This window comes from Sinohyriopsis cumingii, chromosome 9 (assembly GCF_028554795.1).
Source record: "Sinohyriopsis cumingii isolate HCF-2022 chromosome 9, ASM2855479v2, whole genome shotgun sequence".
Lineage (NCBI taxonomy): Eukaryota > Metazoa > Mollusca > Bivalvia > Unionida > Unionidae > Sinohyriopsis > Sinohyriopsis cumingii.
Genome location: NC_142969.1, coordinates 106,846,501 through 106,872,451, shown reverse-complemented (window position 1 = coordinate 106,872,451; position 25,951 = coordinate 106,846,501). Strand labels below are relative to the sequence as shown.

At 37.4% G+C, this 25,951-nt stretch overlaps 1 protein-coding gene across 1 annotated transcript in view; it reads right to left on the bottom strand.

Annotated features, from left to right (window-relative positions):
* LOC149792433 (uncharacterized) overlaps positions 1-25,951 on the bottom strand; it is a 138,045-nt gene that overhangs the window by 58,000 nt on the left and 54,094 nt on the right. Inside the window, exons 28-35 of the mRNA XM_089969575.1 lie at positions 15,329-15,439; positions 12,212-12,249; positions 9,379-9,482; positions 2,732-2,896; positions 2,071-2,114; positions 1,709-1,734; positions 1,013-1,131; positions 229-405 (exon numbers count right to left, since the gene is read on the bottom strand). Coding sequence (XP_089825701.1) covers positions 229-405; positions 1,013-1,131; positions 1,709-1,734; positions 2,071-2,114; positions 2,732-2,896; positions 9,379-9,482; positions 12,212-12,249; positions 15,329-15,439 — 784 coding nt within the window. The remainder of the gene's footprint in view (positions 1-228; positions 406-1,012; positions 1,132-1,708; positions 1,735-2,070; positions 2,115-2,731; positions 2,897-9,378; positions 9,483-12,211; positions 12,250-15,328; positions 15,440-25,951) is intronic.

The window sequence follows — 25,951 nt, the reverse complement described above, 5'->3', positions numbered from 1 at the left end:
CACTGTTGAAACCTTAGGAAAGTAAAAATTATATTATCAGAAACACTTTTGAAATAGATCATCATTACCAAATTTACAGTAAGAATCAAACAATTCGTGCAAAATGTTTTTACCCGTAAATTAGAGAGATTTTCATATAATGTTGTCATGCTGGAGTCAGTAAATTAACTTAATCGAGTAAAAGGCTCTATCTTAAAAGTTTAAGAAATGTCTCGCAATATTTGTTACCATAAAAGCTGGGCTTCCAAACATAAGCGATGATTTTGTCCAAGGTATGATGATGACGGGTTGAACACCAAGTCCATTGAACAATTTTCAGCTGATGTTGTACCGTTTGTACAGGGTTCACAATAGGAAAAAATGTGGAAATCTTTTTCTAGACCTTCCGTTAAGATCATAGCTGGACTGATAAACGATAAATGTGCAGAATGTATGTAATTATAAATCAATATTAGTCAAAGTCACATATATAATTATTGGAAATTTGTATCTAAGTATATAAGTAGTCTTAAAATCTTTAATCAAAATGACATTACAACCAAGAAGATAACAATTGTTTTCTTGTCAATATAGTTGTGTACATCATCCTATATTACATGTATAATACAGAAATTCTAACTTAAATTATGATTTCTCTATCGTTACAATCATTATCAGGTAAAAATTACTTTACAATATTTTGCCTATCGGTCTAAGTCATTCGATCCATTTAAGTAGTAAGAAAATCAAAATACTCTAGACATAGCTAATACTTAATTTTTTTTTGAAATGCATGGTGTGAAATATAACTTTTTCCAGATACTAGTATTGGTAATTTTTAGGATTCGAAAATAAGCCAGTAATAGATACCTCAGCTTCTTACATTCTACGTACTCAGAGCTATTTGTATATAAGATTCTCTTTAAACTGAAATTACGAGTTGCGACTGTGATAAATAACAAAAACGGCCCTCGCTTATATCTGATCTCGCAGTGACGCCTACGACCGGATTGAATACAGCAGATATACCAACCAATTATTTTCATTTGATTTCCCCGAAGACACCATAAACATCATGTGACATGTGACTCCTATTGTGCAGACAACTGTTGAATTCTGGTTAATACTGGGTGCTGTAAAATGGGGTTTATTCTGTGAAAGTAAAAGGTAGAACATGAAACAATGTCATGCTGTGAACTCTTTGTAGTGGCACAAAAAGAAGGCTTAGCAGATACAACGCATTTTCTGTTTGTGAAAAGCATAGCATATTTGGCGTTTTAAAATTCATAATGCATTATGAGCGAGCACAATGTCTATTTATATGTTTAAACATGAATATCAATGTACATAAAGTCAACGAAGCAATATGGAACAGGAAGCATTGCTTAAAATATAATATTCTCTGATCAACTAAACAGGTTCGACAAGGAACAGTCAGTAATTAACGTACATGTAATTGAAGTAGTACTTGATTGCTGTTTTGGAACCCGATGAAATTTTACAATCATAATGTGAACGGTCGATAGAAGTTTGAAACAATACTATTTTGGTTGTGCCGAGACTCTTTACTGTTATTTTATTACATTTGATTTGAACAAATTTGATCTGCTTTTCCATTAATTCCCATAGGCCATGGATACAACAAGTGTATTATCTTAGGAATGAAGTAAAATAAAGTCCTTTTATGATCCTATGAAATTTAAAGTAACAAATTACATAAGAAACTAACCGTATCTCCGAAGGAAGAAGATGAATCTGCAACAAAGTTCATAATGTAAACCGTGGTGCGAAAGTGTTATTGTCATAATATACTTTTCGCATAATGTATTTCTGTTGGTGGCATATCTGTTTCATTGCCTCAATAATTTGAAATTAAAACATTTGTTTGGCAGTTTAACATTTTCTATTGATTCCATGGTGTCCATATTTAACGTTTAATTTTAATTTTACATGGAATTCCAAAAATGACTAATACTTCTAAATTTCTACAGTTAATTGCTCTTACTAAACGCAGCATTACTTAACAGTATTTATAAATATCATGCCATGAAACAAAGCAATCTTTGATACAGAAAAAATATATGACATTACCCGATTTAACATCCACATGAAAGCATACTTCGTCAACGTTTACTCTGAAATAAACAGGCACACTATCGGTCAACAATCATTTCTCTTTTGAATATCAGAGTTAAGTTTGATACATTCACACTTTGGTTATGATTCAAAGAAGACACAATAGATGTTTATTCAAAGTATAAATTTCACCATTTGAAAACGGAAAAGGACCTATAAAAGTTTGATCTTTGTGTGGAGCTGTGGAATGCTACTTGCATTTTATTTGAGAAGCATATGATATTTCTTGATACTTTAAAAATCCTTCGAGTTTCTCGATGTGTCGATAAATGCTCTAACTTGTAAAAAAATCCTAAAGTAAACAGGTGTATATCAATATTAATGACTCACGAGAGGTTTTAATGGTGGATCATGGATTATATATAATGGACATGGAAATATTACTAGATGAAAAAAATTAGTTACTATGGAGACAAATCCTTTTATATGTTTGTGAGAATATTTTCTTGTTACCTCAGCCATCTACTGTCAAAAACATCGGTATTTTCTGTAGCCATTTTTAATGAAAATTAGCACGTTCTTGTATTAAAAGCGTTCAAGATCGTCGATCATGTACCGAAACAAGCCATCTATTTACACTGCATTTAAAAATCCCACACAAGAAATAAGATTTTACCTGTTATTATCCAACGTCTGTAGGCAGACTTTCTGATTTCCAGATAGTTTTGGCGTAAAACTTGCTTCAGAGGTATATGTCCCGTTAGTAGCATTTGCCTTCTTCGGTGTGTTAATTCCGTTGATTTGTATCGTCGGACTAACAAATCCGAAATCGACCTTTGGTCTGCAATAAAGGGTTTATATGGGTGTACAGTAATTTTCATCTCAATGACAAAAAGAATCACTTTTGCGCTAGGATATATGATCTAGTATAAATCGCTCAGACGCAAAAGTGTAAAATAGTAGTAGCGTAAAAGAAGTTTATGATAGCATCAGTGATGTTATTACAAGGACCAGTCTCTCTCTTTTTTTCAATATAAAGAAAGATGCACAGTCATGATTATTCATATATTTAGAAAAAAAAGTTTCCAACAGATGATGATCGAAAAGAATTTGGCTTGCAAATAATTTTTTTTTTATAGAAAAAGTGTTTTTGGAAGCCCTTGTAACAAACGAACTGGGTCAGCCCATAACCCCTTTAATTCTTGCTACCATTTAGAGACGCCTATATTCTTCGTTAAGCAAACGTGATGGCGAACGATCATGTTTATACAATGATTTTACACAAAAATGGTGACAGATACATACGAATTACTTCCACTTCCTGCATTCTATATTTGGCTGAACACCAATATGCAAATTTGTCAAACCATTAACCAAAAATATCGTAAAGTATTTATGTAAATATAAATTTAAAACTGTACATGTAGCTGTGCGAAGGTCTGGAGTCTCACTGGGTTTTGAGATCAAACATTCTACTAAATTGGTAAGGTCTGGTGGAGTTTGCCGTTGGATGTAGAGACGAAAGCTTTAGTCGAGCGTTCACAGCTCGTGAAAATGGCTGGGTGAGTAATGTTTACTATAACCAAGGCAGCATACTGAATCCATGAAATATTAAAGTATTGGACTTTAATAAAGATATGTGGACTACAAATATTGTGAATAAACCAAAATGACAAAATTACAAAAGTATTTCCATACAGAGACTGTAAGGAATGGAGAAGGCTAAATTCTAGTGGCGAAAAGCAGACAAAGAATAGACTTCTCACATGTGCCATCAAATGAGAGATCCTCGTGTGGAAAGGAATTGAACTTCCTTAATATGACAAATGTACATAAAAGATATTCAAGCAGTATCACATGGAGAGACAGATTTGTTGACATTATCTCCTAACGGAGAAAAACGCTTCTAAAAGGGATAAACTAAACATCAAAGGGAAAATTCAAAAAGTGGTCTAGGCCTCGAGATGAGAAAGAACAATCACAGTGAAATACACTAAAGTACACATAACAACAATACCAACTGAGCTCTATAGCGGTGGCAGAATAAATATTTCAAGAAAAATTCAGCATTGTAGTGAAAAAAGCAAAAATGGCTACTTACGTCTACCCAACCATATAAACAGGCGCACAAATTTTCACAATAAAAGATGAGCAAACCATTAGATCCAAACCTCTTTCCATATACACAGATCTCGGGTACACACGTGGTACACAGGTTGTAAAAACCACAGAAAAGTCAAGAAATGTGGAAAAACAGGACATATCCACACAAAAAATACAAATTAGAACCACACAAGACGATACTAATCATAGACTCAAACAAGGAAAAGCAAGACACATCAACACCGACAAAGGGATAAGAAGCATCAAACAGAGTAGAGCGACATACGGAAGACCCAAAGAGAAAAGACGTACTGATCAAGGGGGCTATGGCTGCAGCGGAAACATGAAGCGAAGTGGAGTCAAATAACAAAGAAGCAGCACCACCCTCAGGTGAAGAAGTCCGACGGAGAAAAGAATTAATGAACAAGGGAAAGAAACGTACCACATAATGCGTACATGTAAATAACAAGAATAAAACGCCCACAACGATGGAAAACAAAAGGTAAAACAAAACAAATGGAAAAAAGAAGGATGAAAGACTTAGCATTTTAAACGAAGCTGGTTAAACACCAATGGAATTTATGAATGACTAACACTTAAATAATGAACTTGCCCGTAAAGGGGAAATACAATAGAAAAAGTCCAGACGAGGACGATGTCAATGTAATAGCAGTGGAACCAGGTAACAATAAAATGAGCTCAGACGAAGACCTGATAAGTTTGACCACATAATATAAGAGATATATGCCGTCCGTTGTTCGGCATACCGCCTCACAAACCAAGCCATTGAAAGAGAGAAAAGAAGCTGTAAATCATTTTGGTATTTATAATTTTATCTGAATCAGGAAGTTAAACGTTTGGGGGTAGACACGTTTCTTCAATAAATCTGAGAAGAAATTGTGAAGGAGCATCAAATAAAACGTAAGTCAACATAGCGGTACTCAATTATGGTAACCACATTAGGTAGCTATGAGCTTGCTACAGTTCGTGGGATTTATTCAATTACATTCCCTAAAGGCGTAGCTTGGTAAGCAGTAAGATTATATAACCTCGCCTTACCTTTGGTGAACATCATTTGAGCCTAAATCATAGCTTATAATGAGATGACTATGCGCAAAAAAGTCATGGGAAATAATATCTGCAACAGAAATTTAGATGACCTCAGACACAGATCGTATGGCAATATTGTGGACGACAATGCAATTTGGCTTCTTGAATGTAAGTGTCCCTTCAGAAGAGATATCAGCAAGCTCCCCGATTATTATTTGATGCAGGTGCTATCTAGTTTAGAATTTTTGTCTGCGTGACAAAGATGTATTAGCCAACAGCCTTTTTGTTATTAAGATCTGGATCCAAATTTCAGACAGCGCTCTGCACTACGATAGAAATAATCAGAAGAAATGGGGTTAGGATGTCGCATATTCAAGGAACACCTGCTTCACCTAATGCTAAAGGATTCGAAGAAAACAGAAACAATAAGCTTTGTAATATCGGTAGGAATTTTTAAAACAGTAAGCTTGTTTGTGGCAGTACTGATAAGAAGCTAGTAGTTATTTGCGCTGTTCATGCTGAAGGTGGATTCAAAGTGGATTGAAATCGTATGATATCTATCATTATATATAAATAAGTACTGTACATGCCAGTACGATGCATATAAAGTTAAGAAAACTTTAGCTACACTGTGTTATGGTATAATATGGTCATAGAGGTGACGTTTTTATACCGCTTGCCGACATATTTTCTCTCGGTTCTAGAAGGTTATAAAGATAAGGTATATATAAAAACTTTCTTTCTGTGTCATAATAAGCACTTATCATTTCAATCCCACCATCTTGTGTTGAGTTAGGACGTGTAATCGCACATGTGAGATATGTTGTTTCATGTTTCGTGATATTTTATGATCTAATCATATGCGCAAAATATACTTTTTAGTATATATTTCGAGGCCGTGTCATAGTGTCGCCAGATTTTAGCAAGTGGCTGTTAAATTCAACATAAATTGTTGACCCTGCACCTAATCTGCCTTTTGCAAATGACAATGCCAAAAGCTGTATAATGACACATTAGATACACCCTTCTTATACAAAATTTGTATGATTCACTAGAGCTAGAAAACGTACACTATCTTGTTTCCTGACTGGCATTATATGATCTTAGGTCCTAGCCGACTCTAGACAAATTTGCTTCTCAAGATGTTGCTTAATAACAGGATGTATTATGAGGTACAAATTATTTATATGCTCAATCACAGCCAAGATAAGTACAAAAGACTTAACGACTTTGACGAATCTTAGAGCCAGGAGAGATAACAAGCGTAGAAGAACTTGATGGAGAGAAAGATTATGTCATATTTTTTTATTACATAAAAATTAATCGCGAGAAAATAAATAAAATTAATGAATAATTTTCGAAATCATTCAACAATCTCTCCAATTCAATATTCGTAGCGAAGTCTTATTATGATGTTACAAAATATATTTGGGGCAATACATGATGCCTTGCTTTATTTTCTTTTTTAAACATCCTCGGTGTAGAGTATATTGCGTGAGAGAATTTTCGCGGCATAGATTATGCTAAAATTAAAGAATACTATTTCGATGCTATGGGCAGCAGCAGCAATTATAATTTTGTTTTTTTATTCAGATGCAGAAGTTTATCGTCGTGGCTTTGACGAGTTTCACTTGCCAACCCGAATCTGCTTGACAATGGTAGAAATGGTTTTTGATAAAACGGCAGGTTCGGAATGCTATCTAAATATATAGTATAACGCATTTTTCATAGTAGAGGGATCGAATGACAAGGCTGATTTTATGCGAGGGTAGTGTACTGACAGGAATAATTGCATGGCTACGTTCTTGCAGAAAATCCTGCTTTTTATTATTCTTGTCCAGGCTGTTTTGAAATGCTGAACCCAAGCTGACAAAAATCAGCTAGAATTGCTCCCTGACATTGAAGTTTTTCACTTCTTCGAGAAACAAATACGACGTGGCCTATCAGCAATCATAACAAAACATGTTGTTGCCAAAAAAAATATCTGTGAGGATATGATGAAATGTTGGAAACTGTATGTTGAGAGAAATAATTTTTATGTCTAAGGAATTTCTCAAAGGTGACTGGTAGATTACTTAAGGGTGGCGCCATATACCTTTGCAGAAAAAACTATTACGAAGTGACGATAAAACAGGCTATATTCTGAGGTGGATATGAAGAACAGCCACTTGACGCGCATAATAATTATCTTCTTGGAGCCTGACATTATGATTGTAGATGATTAGTTTTGAAAACAATATGTCAAAATAAATAAATGCATATAAGATTATCACGTTCTGAATACCATCAGGCTAAATAAAAATCTGACTCTCAGGCTACCGCGACGAAAGATTTATCCTGAATTATAGTGTCAGCGTACGCGCGAGGTTTGTTTGCCAGTACAACATAAATAAATTGGACCAGGCTTTCTTCACCAAGATTTTCCTTCTTCTGAAATTAAGGAAAATCTTTCTTGCTCCTGAGTTGTTAAGTTTATTGCTGCTAGAGGTCGTACTTCTGTACAATTGCTACCATCTCTAGCATGACTTTTTGTACAATTTTCTTTTTATCAACCATATCTAGGTCTTCTGTGTAAATGTCCGATCCCTTTCCATTTATATAAAACGGGACACAATTTGCGTGATGTGTCTGTTCGGAAGGTACGATAGTAATATTGTCAGTTTTTCTGTCTGAGTTGGAAGACCACGCCGATGCTTGACGTGTCCCATCTTGCAAAGTTGACTAGACTCATAATTATCAGATATGGGAAATACGGTGTGCTCTTCATTCCAGTATGTACTATACTTGGGTATCTAATCGTTCGTTCAAATCAGACAGAATACAAAATCAAAAGGACAAAAATCCCAACAAATAAAACACTATCAAGACATGCATCAAAAAACATTCATGCTGATTCTGCAAAATAAGAACAGCAGCAGCCCGGAGTGAAGAATGTTTTATTGCGTACCCGTCTGCATCAAAATAAAATAGAACGTACCAAGTATGTTCCGTGCTTTGAACAATAAACTGGAAACGCATTGTTCGCTAGTCTATGTGTACGTTTCATGCACCGAGCGCAATGCCCTCATTATAATTTTTAACGACGCCACGTATATTATTCATTTTTCTTCATACAGCCTCTCGGTTTTCAATCCTATCAATCGACTTGCTTCCGTTGACATCATCAGTGATTAATCTCACCTAGTATGATGTCATGATGTCACTCGCATAAATAAACCGATGCGCGTGATACATTGTGAAACCTGTCAATGATCGAGACTTCCACCGTTGTTATTTGGATTCATTAAAAGAATATTATGACGCAAGATATGTCTGATATATCCGTTCTCATTTGCCTCGTATAGATTGTATGCGGCGTTCTCTTTTCAGACCGTGATAAACATAAAATCTCCTTTTCTCCCCCACCACTAATTGTTCATGTTATGCCAACACTGATATAGACAACATACACATGTCAACTGTCACAGGTGTACAGGTAGATCGGCTAATATGAACTTTTAGGTGAGGTTATAAAATTTCTTTTGCAAATGCCCAGTCTCGGACCGGGTGATAACCCAGCTAAATATTATAGTTCTCAGCAGACAGCAGCATATCGGAACGCCAATGCGCCTGCATTCGATCGCTAGTGTGAACGACTGCATATTTAAGTCATGTGTCTTTTTGTAAGCTTTTAACTTCCTGTGACCTTTGAGACCGCGTCCATATGAGAAGTTAGTAAGTGTCTCCTACCTGTTTCAGGAACATCAGCCCGATATGTCACTCAGAGTAGCCAAATAAAATAGACACCAGACCTTTCCAGAGCTATCTGTATATATTCTTCAATTTATATATAAATAAGTACCAGACCACATCACTTAGTTAATAGGCAGGCAAAGTTGCATACTTGTGTTTGAGCAATAAGAAAGTAAATATATGTTTGCATCGGTTGATATATTCTGTACAAATTTGGTGCTTTAAGTTCGCGTTTTTGACTATACGTATTTAAATAATGACATGATAAATAAGGTTAATTACATACGTGGAACCATCAAGTGTACTGTAATATTTTTAGCATTCTAGAAAATTGATAGATTACATTTAAATACCTCACAACTAGACAGCTGTATTAGATGCAAAGAAAAATTAAATGCATCATTCATTTTGTTGGGGTTGGTGCATTAAATAGCATACCCGTAGGGTTCTGGATACTTTCCGGATATAGCAAATGGAATGAGGCATGGTTTGTTTTTTATACACACTACCTCCTTCGGAATGAATGTGTCAGTGAATATAGACTGTGGAAGAAAAAGAAACATTGTATCATATATGTGCAAATTGTTAATGTACAAACATGGGCAATGGTAACAAAATGGTATTGACTTGCGTTCAGTCACATGATTTAAGTGATATGTATTATGTATACATATGTTTATTTTACTTTAAGTACATGTCTGTAGATTGCATATGATATATAAGTAGGTGTTTACAAGTTTTAAAATTTATTCTAATAATTAACATGTGTACAAATTTGGGGTGATTTCCCCTTTTACGCTTGAGTTAGGTGGGTTCTGTTGCAAAGTGATATATTGTGTAAAATTACATTTTCAGAAGTATCGCGACATGAATCGACTAGGAAAATATTACAATGTATTAATTGCCAATGTTCTTGTTTTGATATCAATCTGCAGATGTATTTAATGGTGTGTTTATATATGAGTGGAAACATTTGTTTGGATTATTAATTTGAATTACAGCGTGCTTTTTGCCTCTGTATTACACTATTATTCTAGGATTGTTGTGAATTTATTGAAAGGAGTTCTGGACTATGTCAATGTGATACATCAAGCCTGTTGGAACATCAACACATTCGATGATATGGAAATTAATTTGGAACACTCGTTTCTTTTGGAAATGAATAGTAATATTTAGGGTTATTTTGGATTTAATTCATAATACTGTAAGTTCCTCTCAATGTTTCATTTTTCACCTTGTATTATTAGATTATGTGTTACTTTGTACAAAGGTCTTCTAAATAAGGCATCTTATCTTACATGAACATCCTACAGAATACAGAGGGCTAACGGCAAAGAAAAATAAAGAAATACAAATTGATGATATCCGCCGCCTGCTTTCTTTATCCACATGTAAGTATAATTTCAGCAGCTTAATAGATTAAAGTGCCTTACGAAGCAATAAGCACATGGGCTGATGAAATAATAACGAATTATTTAGTAACCTGGGCACTGGAAACCAGCCTACGTTAGAAAAGATTGTCTAGTTTCTCAGGAAACAGCCGTTGCCTATATGGTTCCATATATACTGCAGGAAAATATAGATATGATGGCATGAAAGGGATCTTGACTAGTGTTTTGGGTTTGGCGGTATGACACCATTTTTCGTTACATTATAGTCTCTAGACTATGGCACGAAAAGGATATGGCTTGATATTTAGGTTTTGTGGGTATATCGCTATTATTTTCCTCACTTGATAGACAATAAATTGTGACAAGAGACGGATGTGCACAACTTTAATGTTATATCAACTGCACACTTCTTGTGAAGATGGTAGTGAGATAAATATATATGCTAACTCTGCATAAGGCAGCAATTCAGAATTCCCTTTATAGCAACGAGTAGCAGAGATGTTTTCGTAAATGAATAATGTTGAATCGCGAGTTAATCCTGCGCTCTGAATTACTGAGTTGTGAAAGATAGCATATATGTTGAAATAATTAACCTCTTTCTTTATAGTCCAATAATTCGTTGTCATAGTTTATACCTTTGTGCATAGTGACTAAACAAACAAACTATAAATGTCATCATGACTGAATTATATTTGTGTGACACTGAATACGTGAACTCACCGTAGTCAATAAAACATTTTAAAGGAAATGAATAGCACCATGTTACATAATTATATCCTTCAGGTTCAGTTGAAAATGGAAATGATAAAATTGTAGTGGAAAAACACGGCCCCATTCTCTCTCTCTCTCTCTCTCTCTCTCTCTCTCTCTATATATATATATATATATATATATATATATATAGACACACACACACACCAATATATTGTTTGGCGATAGAATTTAGCAGACACAAAGATGTAAATCTGGTTTGAATTCTGCGGTAATTGAACATGAGAATGTGGGCACGTCAGTACGTTTTGATGTTGCATATATGAAAGCCAATCTAAGCCAATGAATCCAATATGATGGAGCTGAGATATATATTCATTATATATTTACTGAGCACTTATGTCAACTTGGCAAGGATGAATTTAATCTCGAATGCCTGAATATACTCTCAGAGCACATTCTATCATAAATTATGTCAGACATGGTACTTTTCAATCCTAAATAAAAATCCATTCATATTTACTTTAGAAAATGCTAATGATATTTTATAGAATAGATTATTTTATATCCTATGCATATCTATGTAAAAATTAAAAATTTCTCTTTTTAGGAATGATACTGAAGAACAGCGTCCAAATGTTCGATACTAATATTAATACAATGACAGAAGTCATTTAACCTTGTTATTCGGCAACTCGACGTCTCAGCCATACAGAATTCAATATCTTCCAGTGACGTATCGGGAAATGAATTAAAGGCTGTTATGTATAATTTAGAAACGAATTAAATTAAAATATAAAGTGCACAAAAGAAATGCAGATTGAACAAACATAATTTTTAACCTCATTGTTAGTTACTAAGTCAACTTTAGTATTTCCCAGGTGAGAGAGCATTCAGCAAAACAAACGGCTAGATGTTGCAATAATAGTATTTAGATTGCTTGTAATGGATGTGGTACACTATAATTAATTATTTCGAATGACGCATACATACGCATACAATTACATACAAAATATCCTTTATGCAAGATATATTTATATAAAAATGTATACACACATCTATATATCTATACATTTATACATAAATATCTCATATATATATATATATATATATATATATATATATATATATATATATATATATATATATATATATATATATATACTTACACCATTGTTAAGTGGGTGGGTAACTTCATCTGGAATAACTGGAATGAAAATAAAAATAATTCATCTATAGCGTACAATATTTAAATTGGTGAAATTAATTTGATGTGGGCATTCATTCGTTAGCGTAAAATCGGTCAGTAAAACACATTATGGGAAAATGTAAGATATGGGTGTGTTACAATCAACGTAGAAAATCATTTTCTATTGTGGCATTATACGAAGTATGCAAGAAGCCAATCCAAAGCTTATGTTTAGTGGGAGTTGGCAGTACATCCTAGACTTAATATACTGACATTCGTACATATTCTGAAATGAAGGTTTATTCGGGATTGCATTAAATATTAAATATTAAACATAAATACAAATGGATATTTGTAGAATCCGATTGATAAAACGGCGTAGAAGATAAATACAGTATTGTTTCTATTTAGATAAATTACATACATTTTACAATGTGTTTGATATTGCACATACCAAAAAGGAACGTTTTCTTTATACCCGTTTAGCAAACTTTATACGTGCATTCACACATGTATATGAGGAAAAGACATTCGTAAAAACAATGCAATGAATTGATTCAACACCTAGTCAAGAGGAATTATCACATAAAGCTGTGAATGGTGCTGCAGAAGAGGCGAGAGTGAAAAAGCGGGACGATCTTTTATAGTACAAAGCAAGGGGAAAAAAATGAACGAAATAATGGAATAAAACTAGGGTATGTGCTATTTATATCTACAATACCGTGTATAGCTAAGTTATATTTGAATAACTCTTTGTTGATTATGGGGGCTATGTGTTGAGAAGATATATGTAAACCAGAGTAATTAGCCAATGCAGACTTGGTAATGTACAGTAATCGCGAGACTTTATGATAGCATGGATTAGTTTTGTAAATTGGAACCTATCAAATTCTTAGCACAGGGTATCTTCTGAATATGTTTAGGCATACGTTTTGTGGTAATTTGAGATAGTAAAAATTGCTTGTATTAAGTGTTTTGTACTGCATGACGTGAAGTCTCAAATATGTGGCTCGAAAAGGAGAAATAGTGAATCACACAATCTTAAACAAAAGTAACATCATATAACTGTGAAATTAGAGTTTCGCGTTGTGTAGACATTAGTTAATTTCCGAACAATTACTGAGTTTAAGAACCGATCAGTTGATTACTGTTGTCTTGATGTCCTTCGAAATAAGGAAATTTTGCACTATCAAATCACGCTCCTGCAGGGGTTTGATTCCCAGTATGAGACCACTCGTATATAATAATACCATTTGCCCTTAATTTTATCCAAACCGCCCTGTGCCAAAAGGAATAATTGAACAACACTTGCCTTTCATTACAACTGTCAAAGCGCTAAGAATTTTTGATTTCAAGCAAACTACGAATAACAGAGGACACGAAAAAATCTAACGGATATTCTCACAACGTGAAAGTCATCAACATACCGTGGAGGCATATTACCGATCACTTGAAATTGTGTGCAAAGCCATTTTTCTTCCTTAATTGGAAATATCAATGACCTATGACTTTAACAATTTGCTTCTTTTGTTACGATTCTATGATCTTAAAACAAGTTTTAAAAGGAGCGAAAACCAACAACTTTGGTAAAATTCAGCACATAATTTATTTCCCTAGAATAAAAGTGAAAATGTAAAAATAACTTACGGTATTACGAATTAAATCACAAATAATCCTAATATTTCTAACACAAGTCAATAAAGTTCCGAATAAACATGAGTGGTATTCCAAATAATTTTCAACGCTGAAGGTGTTGATGTCCATGTTTTGGCATGTAGTCTATAATGTACTAATGTACCCCTGACCTGAATTGTAATGATGCGCAAACTGTCTTTAACTGAATTAAAGTTAGATGAATCACAGTAATATAATCATCCGACCAGTCAGGATGTAGGACATGAGTTCATTTCCAGAACAATCCTAGTTATACTTGTACTAAGTCTGTTACTAAAATCATAATATACAATGTTGTAAAACATCAATAATACCCAGCATTTCTTGAGGAATTTCCAATATTCTGGAGAGAGAGAGAGAGAGAGAGAGAGAGACGTATTTTGCTTACGAAACCAAAATCAATGATTTTGGTCAGGTAGAAAGTAAGATTTAATTTGGACAAGGTCAGTTATCAAATAAAATTTTGCATAACCCATAGAATATAATGAATAAATAATTAACAGTGTACATTAAACACTTTCATTAATGAAGAGGAAGCAATTTCTGAAATTTGATCTAGGCTTGATGAGTAAACAAGTGTCAGTGCGCAGAAATGAGGATTACTTTTTCAGACATGGTGATTTCGAACTTTGTTTAAAACCGAATTCGATATGTTGTCTTCTAAATCTATGTACAAGTTTTTAACAAATTTTGCTACATATTGTTCAACTTTGGTTTTTGTGCTAAAGCTTTAAGTCAAAGTAACCTTGATCTTTGAATTGTTAACCTCTAAATAAAATTGTTTTCTTGCAGGAACTATTTCTTTAAGCCACAGTGGCTTTGACCGTTGACACTTTGACTTCGACATCGATGGAGTTTTTTCTTACCCTATTTGGAACCATGAGCATGTTTTGGTAACTGTAGATGCTGGACATCTGGATTTATTGCTCAGAAAAAAAACATCGAAGGCTTAAATACCCGGAGCCGGGTTCGAATCTCCGTAGAGTACGAATTAAATAATCTCTAATATGTATTTTAATATTATTTATTTGTATTTATAAAATTTATAGTAATATTATCAAGCAGTTTCCTGTAGTATCAAGGGATAGCACCTTCCGTTCTGTTTAATGCGGATTTGTAATTATCTGTAATTATTTATATATACCGTGATTTATGTCCTAGGAATCCGGAATGATTTTTTACTTAGATGGGAATTAATTACTACGTCGACATGCGGGTGTGTCTGCTACGCAAGAACGACATTACCAACGACTTTGTAACATCATTTATGGTGACGTTCGAGATGGTATAAGTTTTTGTGCGTGTAGGCAAGGCAATGGGTATCATTTACATGCATATATATATATATATATAAAATCGGCGAGAGACGAAGGGAGAAGAAATACAGAAAGAGAGACGGAGAGATGGATTGGTGAGACCTTACCATCCGAGCAATTTTGTCCCTTGTATCCCAATGTACAGAAGCAGATTTGTGCATCTTGATTGACCTCACAATATCCATGTTTACATGGCTGATTTGTTGCTAGACAGGGTCCTTTGATCAAAATGGAATTGTTATTAAAGATTTTGTATTTTTAGAAAGAAATGTTTTATCTTCCACACCCACCCACACCCACCCACCCACCCATATATATATATATATATATATATATATATATATATATATATATATATATATATATATATATATATATATACATACACATACATACATACATGTATATATGTGTGTGTGTGTGTGTACTCGCACACACTTTAGGATTTACCTTATTCTATTCCAGACCATTGAACTCAACCTTCGTTTACGCGTCAGATAAAAGTACTTTTATATTATGTATTTCGGATGATGTTTTAACGCATGCCTGTTTTTAAAAAACATTTGCATGTGAATAAAAGTACCATTGCAATAATGGAAATGCAATGAGAAGATGAAGCTAAGGTCTATACACGTGCATTGTCGATGCGATGACCTAGGTTTCGCACATTGTTAGGATATAGTCTGTTTGAAATCTGGGGCCAATTGGTCTAAGGCGCTCGCCTTTTCAGATGAGCGACATCGTACCTCTGTTCGCTTGGGTTCGAGTCTCGGCTCGGCGAACGTGGATATATCAGACCTTTTTTTAGTCGCTTCTCGTGGGTTGATGGTTCTTCTCAAGGTTATCTCGCGTTGTTATTCCAGCAATCATGCTGAAAATGGCCTTAAACCCTAAAACTAATGAAACCAATGTTATTCAAATTGAAAACCCTTCGTGATGTTTATCGATGGATTAGCAGTTGTTGCTATGATGCAGGCATAATATTAAATGTATGAGTAATTTAACATTCAATACTTTGTGTCCTGCATAAGCAGGGACATTATAATGAACTTTACTTGTTCTTTACTTTTTTCTCTCTTTCCCCTTCCAATGTTGCTACTGACACAAACTAACTAATCATGAATCTCTTACGAGAGTAGTAAAGTGGGATACCCTAGCGACAATGGGAATTAGCATTACAGAGACCCCTGGGACACTCTGGCGACAATGGAAAATTAACATGGAGAAAAATCGTGGGACACTCTGGCGACAAGGGAAATTTAACATGGAGAAAAAAAATCGTGGGACAATCTAGCCTCAAGGGGAATTGAACATGGGAAAAAGTCTTGGGTCACTCTAGCCTCAAGGGGAATTGAACATAGTTTTTTAAAAAAAAATAAAAAAATTTAAATTTAAATTTAAATTTAAATTTAAAAAAGGGGTAGGCAATTGAAAGGCTATCTCTTTTCGAGAAATATGGCTGGCCCTGAAAAGGGCCTTTGGTTTCTCTTCTTCTGCTTCTAATTTCTTCTTTTTCTTAACCAACTTCTTATTTTCTCTCCTACACTCTTTTTCTTCTTTTTTTCTCCTCCTCCTCTTCTTTCTTCTCTTCCTCCTCTTCTTTCTTCCTCTTCTCATTTTCTTCTTCTTTTTCAATTTTTTCGTTCCATTTGCGTATTCTTATCCTTTCCTCTTCATCCTCCTTCTCCTCCTTTATTTCCTTCATCACACCACTTATCATATCCTTTGCTTTTCTTAAATTGTTAATTTCCATTTTTACTCTATGCGGACTATAAGAATAGTGGTCTTCATTGAGTCGTACTAGCATTTGTTCTATCATTCCCAAATTGTCAAGGACGTCTTGCAATGTTTGAAATTTATCTAGGTGGTTCGAAGCCATCTTCTCTGTAGAATGGTTTGAACGACGAATACTGTGGGTTCTTATACTTAAAGCGCGTACGTGAAGGAAAACATCCCCTTAAAACATAAAATTGATCTTACCTAGATCATGACCCAACAACGCGCGGACGTGAAGGAAAACATCCCCCACTTTTCTCATTTCATACAATATAACCCAAACTATACTCTCCACATACGCTAAGAAACATTAAAGAAACCCATAATCTACTATTCACACCAACGTACTTGAGCAGTTACAAACACAAACACAAACACACTAACGCATACACTCTCACTATGAATAAAGAGTTAGTGTTTATATTCACACTACTCTACCTACACACATTGGCAAATGAATAGTTATTTCTTTTCTAGAGTATTGGGTAGCCCTGAAAAGGGCTGCTTTTTGGAACTTCATGGACACCTGGTTAATGGTGGCACCTTCCAGGCCTGGTGCCACATACACATCTTGTCCCCCAGTTACTTTTTACCTTTTTGGGGGAGAGAGCAGAGGCAGGATATGTGGCTTCAGAATCCCAATTTTCGGTTTCTGTGATTCTGAAATTTTTTCTTCTTCTCTCCTTTTCCTCCTCCTCTTCTTTGTATCTTCTCTCCTCCTCTTTGTATCTTCTTTCCTCTTCTTCTTTATATCTTCTCTCCTCCTCTTCTTTGTTTCTTCTTTCCTCCTCCTCTTTTATCCTTCCTTCTTCCACAATGGCTTCCGCGGCCAGTTCATTTAATATGCGCCTGGCATATTCCAGATGCACATGAAGTTTCAACAGTTTCTCCAGTCTCGTGTTCATTTTTGGTGTTGATCAATCAACAAGGGTAGCTAGACTGCCGAACGAGTTTCAATTTATAGTGAAAGCGCGGACGTGATGGAAAACATCCCCTTAAAACATAAAATTGATCTTACCTAGATCATGACCCAAAACAACAACGCGCGGACCTAAAAGAAACACTCACTCACTTTTTATGCTACCCATCACTATTTTAAATTTTTTTATAAATCACTTCAATAGACTATTTACATACGCAAAGCAATCTAATCTAACTCCAAATACACACCTCAAACACCTAAAAAACATGATTTTAATCTACTATCCACACCAACGTACGTGAGCACTTACAAACACACAAACACATACACTCTCACTATCAATAAAGAGTTAGTGTTTACATTCACACTACTCTACCTACACACATTGGCAAATGGATCGTTATTTCTTTTCTAGAGTATTGGGTAGCCCTGAAAAGGGCTGTTTCTTGTTTGCTATGGCATTCTTTTTTAGTTTCTAAGAATGCGATGTCCTCTGAGGATAGACTTTCTGGCGATAGGTCTGCTTCTTCGGAAAGAGAAGAAGAACTCTCTCTTTGGTGTCGATACGACAATCGACAAAGCCTCTGTCAGCTTCAGGTTGCTGCTGTTGTTGTTGTTGCTGCTGTTGCTGTTGCTGCTGCTGCTGTCTCTGAAGTCTGTACTTCTCTGTCCATTCTTCTTTTTCCCTGTTCATTTCTTCTCTGAAGAGCTCTTCTATCAGGTCTTCAGTGATTTTTAACATTCTCACATTCTCTATTTCTTCTGGCTTCGGTATCAGACTGTGTCTGACCCTATGCAAATTCACGTAGGCTTCGTTGAGCTTAGCTAGTTTGGAGCACATCTTCTTAGGAGGATGAGTCGACAATGGATGGTTAGACTGGAAACAACCCCAGTTCTTAAAGTCAAAGCGCGGACGTGAAGGAAAACATCCCCACACGGTTTTCGAGTCGCAACGTTCAGTGAGTGTCATGAGAGGGATAGTAAGAAATGAAAGAGCATCAATCCAACATTCTTATAGCTAAACAAAAGACAAAGGCATTTTTTTCAAAACACAACATTTTTTATTCAAAAATCACTTAACACTAAACAACAACTCTAACATTTTTTAACAATAATCCAACAATATAACATCAAACAATTTTTTTTCAAATCACAAACATTTTTTCTCAATTGACAATCTACTTTAAACATGGCTGACAACGTTGTGAATGAAATTGTGATTTCCACTGTTGGAAATCATTAGGCCATTGATGGACACTACGTTTCCTAGCTTGAGACAAAAGATAAGCATAATGGTCACAAAACCATCGATCTACTTTCACATCGTTTCTAGCAGAAGAACGAGGATCAAAATGAGTCACTAAATGTTCTAAGGAATAGCCCAGGCTGCGATGATGCAGAAAATACACACAGTACTGTCCACACACCAAGGAATCTGTGCCTTGTAATTTCACATTATTGAATCGGGTGGTTTGAGCATTTCTTCTCATAAAGTCAATGATATCGTCTTCCAAAGGGGGCAATCCGTACGAATCGAAATATTCCACACATCCTTCTTGAGGAAAGTAGACGGCTACCCAGTGGGTTCCTGGGAGATGACTGTCGTCCGTGTTGATCACGTAAGCTTGATGGTCTTTAGGTTTGCGATGAGGGAGTTCATCTTTAGCACAGACGACAGGGTTCCAAGAAGCCGTATACGAACTGTGGTTCAAAAGGTAATAAAGTTCCCAGGTATCCATTTGTGTTGTTTTCTTCTTCTTCACAGATAATAATAAGTCGTCAATTCAATCCTGACTTTTTGCTTGAAAATGTCTGACGAATAAACGGTTATTCGTTCTGTTTCCTCACTCTGATTCAGGAGAGCTTCGATAAGATGGATCTCTTGAGTGGTTAATGGTTGACAAGAATGTTCACGCAAGTCTTAATACCACTGATGCAACACGTCTTTGTTCGAGATGAGACTCCAAGCTTCGTCCAGATACTCGTCCAATTTTTCTTCTTGACTTAACATCAGGCATTTATCGTGTTGAATTTGACTGGGATGATCGTTTTGACATCCATAGCAATTTTTCTTGATCAATTCCGTCATTTTTTCGACCAAGTGTTTGGCAAAACAGGAGACTAAATGGGCTTCTTGTTCTGGCCATCTCGACTTCATCATGATCACTTCTTCTTCCACAGTCTCCTCACATTTCATGTCCAAAGTTTCTCCACTAGGTAAAGAGGGACAACAGTCTTCCATGGTTTCTAGTAATCTAGGATGACTTCTCTCAAACTGTTGATTTCTATCGTATTATCGAATTCTGCATACAGGATGACGTTCACCGTTTCATCAGGGTCTCGGTCTTTAAACTGAATTTCCACACGAATCTGGCCGGATTTTATAGGGTGGAAATGTCCCTCGTCGCTGCCTTGGTCTGGAGTGAAATCAAAAGCCCACAAAACGTAGCCTCCTGCATAATCCTCGTACGTAATACCGTGACTGGTATTGGTTCCTAACTGTCCGGTGGCTTCGTACAGGGACAAGTACGATCTCAAGTAATTCTTCTTGGTAAAGTCAGGTTCAAAAGGTCGGGTACACAAGGTTTTGCCATCGCGACTGACTTCGATTTTGGACACGCCAAAGTGTTGAAAGTAGAAAGGATTTTTTTCGGCAGCTCCGTTGAAGGCTGTATTCTCGACGATACCAACGATCAAACGTTTGGGTAACTGTCCTTGGAACAGATGATCTTCGATCATGGATCGCTGTCCCTTGGGAATGGTGAAGGTTTTCACTTCCACGCGTCGTATGGGATGCTTGGCGGTCGTTCTGCTCAACGTCTGACTGATGTCGTTTCCCACTTTAGGTAACACTTCCACACGGCGTACGTAGAGTCTGGCTTCTTGGATTTTGGTCTTGTAACCGTCACTATCAGCCAATAAATGGAAAGCGGTACTGCTACGATTCAGTCTCAGGCGGACATCCACCCCGTTCAGCAAATACTTTTCTTGCAACCACATGTCCAAATGCAAACGATCCATCAGTTCTAAACTTGTGTCGACTCCCGTGATTCTCTTTCTTCGTTCTAGAAATCCATCATTGTTGTCTTTTTTTCCATCAGTTTCCAATATTTAAAACTTGGTAGGTTCGTCAGCTTCCCATACCACACAGGCATTGAGATGAGTGTTCTTGGCATCTATTCCGTACGTCAAGAGATTTTCCAGGTAGGCACGATAAGGGTAAGTATCCATGCTGCTACTGACCAGTTTGTTATTCAAGTACAAGTCCACTCCACTGAACAAGGAATGCATGAAATTGTTGACGGGAGCTACTGCTTCATCGTCTATAGGACCTCCAGTCTTATCTAGAATTTTGACTTTCAGGTACAAGTAACTGCTATTCAGATCGATGTAATCTTCGGGCTGTCCTTTGATTTCAAACTCGATGGGAGCGGAATCGGTCAGTGAGGAGACGGGGTGAAATTCCACCCATTGGGATTCTTGCATGGTCATCATGGTGGGGGGCATGGCAAACAGGTCCAGTTCCGTCTTGGAACAAGCGCAAGATTCTCGGTGCATCATTTTTTCTCTGTGTCTCAATAATCGAAAACGTCTAAGTCTCGAACGGTTCTTCTTTTCTTGGCCTTTCTCGCTTGAAGTCTGGTGAAAGGGTGTTTTCTTCGTCGTCTCTTTCTGCCTTGTCCTTGCTGAATGCCTGACTCGGTAGCGTGCAGAGCATTTATAGGTGTTTCTCGGGGACCCAAAATGTCTTTGCCCGTTTGCAGCAAGACATTTTTGCCTGCCCTCATGAAGGCTTCTTTAAGGTTTTGTTTGTCGATGATGACATTTTGGAGAAATTCTTTGCCTTGCGTCAGTGCCGCATCTTTCAAGGCGTGCAATCCGCGTGTCACCATCGGTTTCAACACCGGGGCCACCGAACGAAAGGCCGATTTCAGCATATCTCCTAAACCGTGTCCTCGCTGTCGAGCAATCCCTCGGTACACTGGATACATGACTTACGAATCGTGAGAGAACCGTTTTCGAAAATGGAGTTTCACCGTGACTTTTCCTTTGGTGAATGGAATATTTTGTCCCAAATCTCCTTTTATAGCAATGTTGACCGTGTCCAAATACGACTTGCTGACCGGCAAATAGTGAGGATGGACAAATTCGCGGTGGACGTGGTAAGTATTTCCACCTTCCTCGTCAGCGTTCGTGGCAGAATCTACTTTGAAAGGAATGACACGCAGTAACGGTATGGAGGTGTGTCCCACCACGTTGTACTCCACCACATCGGAATACACAAACATCAAATTCAGTCCTTGGTTCAGTTCTACCGGGGCACGAAATAACTTGCTAAAAGACTCGTTGTCGTAAACGATGGGTAATTCGTTTTTCTTGAGCATGGCCATTCTCATGTTCATGTCTCCGCCCAACATGTCAAACAATTCAGGACAAAATAAAATGGACATGATTTTACTTCGTTCAAATTTCATCGAGAAGCGACGAGCTGCTTTGTGGTACTCCATGGTGACACTTTTGTTGACATGCTCCAAAGCTTTCAGAAACACGACATTAAACCTGGTGGCTATGGTGCTGACCAAATGTTGACCACTAAAATAATAGCCTGGGGAAATGAACAAGTGATAGGTGGTGTACTTTTGTATACGGGTTTTCTTGTCATATTTGACATTGCTATCCATCCACTGTTGCATTTGCTCGTCATGAACTTCCACATCAAAAAAGTTTTGATTGGGAAGGACATTGAGGACTTGGGTCGGGTGAATGATTTCTACTAAAGCCACTTCCCAATGGGCTTCGTGATCTAAGGGGATGGCCTGAGGTAATTTGGCCGTGTAACAGCACAACGTGTTGTGGGGAAACACCTCCATGGAACTGTCACTGGGTAAGGTTAAGTAAAATTGGTTTTGGTGACTCATAATTCCAGAGTTATGTGGCTGTCCGAGGGGTTAGTGGACGTCAGAGGCGTGTCTCCGCCCAAAATGGGGTTCTGGTTGTTGTTGGAGTGGTGACTGACACTGGCACTGGACACAAGGTTTCCGTGGTTCCCGTTCGAGGAGAATTTCAGGGAGGGATTGGGAAGCAGGTAACCGATGCAACTGCTCAATAAAATGGTCCACAATTGTTTGTCTCCTTGTTGCAAACTCAAATTGGCAATGGCTGCCCCGATGACACAATACACCACGAAGATTTGGCAGAAAAAGACGATTTGCGTTTTAGGCACACGTTCTCCACACCACACCCACAAGGGTTGTTTTTGTAAATCTTGCACAGAAGAACTAGGTGAAGGAGGAGTGGTCGACGTAGCTGCGTCTGTGTGAAAGGGCATGATGGTCACTTCCTTTAATAGTCGATGACTTGCGAAGCGTCGATCCAAGAATCAAAACTGGGCGGATATGCTTTCCAACGTACTTTGACTTCTTTGACACGTCGTTTGCCCACTTTACGGGTTCTGCGTTCGAGAATGCTTTCGATGTCGTACACGTCGTCTTCTTTTTTGGTCACACGTTGTAACTCGGGCAAATAAAACGTTCCTTTGAGCACTTCTCCGTTCATGTCTTCCAATTTATAGACGGCAGGATGACGGCCATGCACTCGTTCAGTGACACGAAACAATTCGGTCGTCCAGTTAGGTAAGTAACCTTTGTCGAAAGTGCGCTTGGTTTTGCCAATGCGTACCCAATCTCCTACGGCCAACTCTCCACTTTTCTTGGGGACAGCCCTCGTCGGGGACGTACCAAACAGACGCTCAAACACCAACACTTCGTTGTCGGGAGTCACGTCTTGCGGGGCACGTCCGATGCTTCGATGGTAAGATTGGTTGTACGCTTGCACCAGGTGCGGTAAGATGTCGATGTACTTCAGAGTGTGGTGATGCGTAAAATATTTCCACATGCGTTCTTTCAAAGTGCGTTGAAAACGTTCCACGATGCTGGCTTTGGTTTCGGGATTCTCGGTGGTAAAAAAATGAATGTCACGTTTCTTTAATTCTTTTTGGAAAGCTTGGTTCAGAAATTCGGTGCCTTTGTCCGTTTGCCATCAAAGAGGGTGACGACCGCTTTGTTTCAACACCCGTTGCAGGGCTCGCACTAACTCGCTGCTCGATTTGGAAGTCAAGGGCACGACCCAAGCAAATTTGGAAAAAACGTCGATGACACAAAACAAATATTTGTAGCCACGATTGTAGCTGGCCAAATGAGAGACATCGGCTAAATCGGCTTGCCATTGATGATCGATGCCTTCCACTCGGGTGCGACTTCTGGCAAACTTGCGTCGAATGGGTTTGTGTAAAGTGTAGGTAGCTTGTTCTTGTAACCATCGTTGCACTTGAGGTAAAGGGAGACTTTTCAGTCGCGTTTTGGCAGCACGATACAATTTTTGAACTCCTGCGTAACCTGCAGGATGGGAAGGATCGTAGTAAATGCTGGCTAAGACTTTTTCCATTTTTTTGTGTTGGTTGGTGTGTTAATAAGACACCCACTCTTGGAGGATGCTACTCTTTTTCTCTTGGGGTATTTTCTTGGATTGCAAGGCTTTGCGTGTGCGACCGGCAATAGGTGTCGAACAGGAGGATGTCTGAGCGGGGGATATCGGTTCTTGTTTCACTTCTGTCTTCACTTCTGTCTTCACTTTCTTTTTCTCTTGTGATGAAGAAGGGGTGGCCATCATCTTTTTAATCCATCCAATTCTGGAGGTAGGTGGTGTTGTTAACTTGCGTACTTTTTCTGGTGGAGTTTGAAACCCTTCTTCTTCTTCTTCTTCTTTTCCTTTTTCTGTCTTGGTCACTGGTACTGGTGGTACTGGTACTGGTACTGGTACTGGTGATGGTGCTGGACTTTTCATCAAGGTCTTAAAATCTTTCAGAGTGGGTAGAGCTGTTTCGTCTAAAGCTTTCTGGTGAAAGAGTTGCAGTCGTTGCAAGAGTTGACCGTACTTTTGCGATTTTTCTGTTTCGGACAAATTTTGGCGATCCATCAAGGACTGCAATTCGTGTTGTAACTGGGACATCTCGCTCAAATTGGGATTGGGAGGTAAATGCGGGGTACGTTGTTCTTGCCACCGATGGTATTCCATCCATCGTTTGTAAGGCACTAAAGCTAGTTTTCGTCCTTCCATGGGGTTGTCAGGGGTGGATTCTGAGATCTTGGGACTTCCGAGGGCCTTTTTATCTTGCTCCCACCAGTCCTCCCAACATGGTTCCCAAGACTACTTTCAGTATGGGACCTAACAAGAGAGGTAAAATACCTCCACGTTGCACTAACATCTTCTTTTTTTGACGAATGGGAATTTTCTTTTGAACCATTTGGCGAAGAACGTGACGATGTTTGCCTAAGCATTGTTTCTGGTGTTTGGACAAAGGGATCGTGCCTTTCAAGACGTTCAAACAACATTCGCACACGGTATCGATGACCTCTTTGGAGGCCGTTTGAATGAGTTTTTTACGTAGGGGTGGAGAAGCTTTGGACAGGACAGATAACATGTCCCCATATTTGGCTAAACGTGGTGGCAGTCCTTTCCTTTTCTTTCCTTGGGGTTTTCTGGAGGGTGACATCTTTGCTTGTGGGTTCCGGGACATTCACTAACGTCGATGACTTAACACACACCCTTTTATCTTTTTTTGGGACTATCGCTTTGTCATAAAGGTGACAATGTTTTTCCCAAAATCGCCAAGGAATCCTCCCCTTTGTTGACGCCTCTTTTTCTTGGAACGACTGTGTCTTTTCTTAGGGTAATGTCGATGCTTGGCTAAGCGCTTTGTCGGATGACGCGTCTGCCTTTGTCTCTTTCTTTTTTGGCTTCTTGGAGGTGACATCTTTTACAAGTTCACTGATACCCCTACTTGGTCAGAGGCCTTTTTTATACTGGAACGCGTCGCCACTGATTGTCTTTACGTCGTATCAGTTTGAGGACAGGCATGACACGTCGTGCAGGGGTACGTAACGGACTAAATCGAGCCAGTTCTTGCTTGGACAAATCCAGTAAACTTTGTAACATGCCCGATCTTTCTTGAACTTTGATTTTGGGAGAAGGT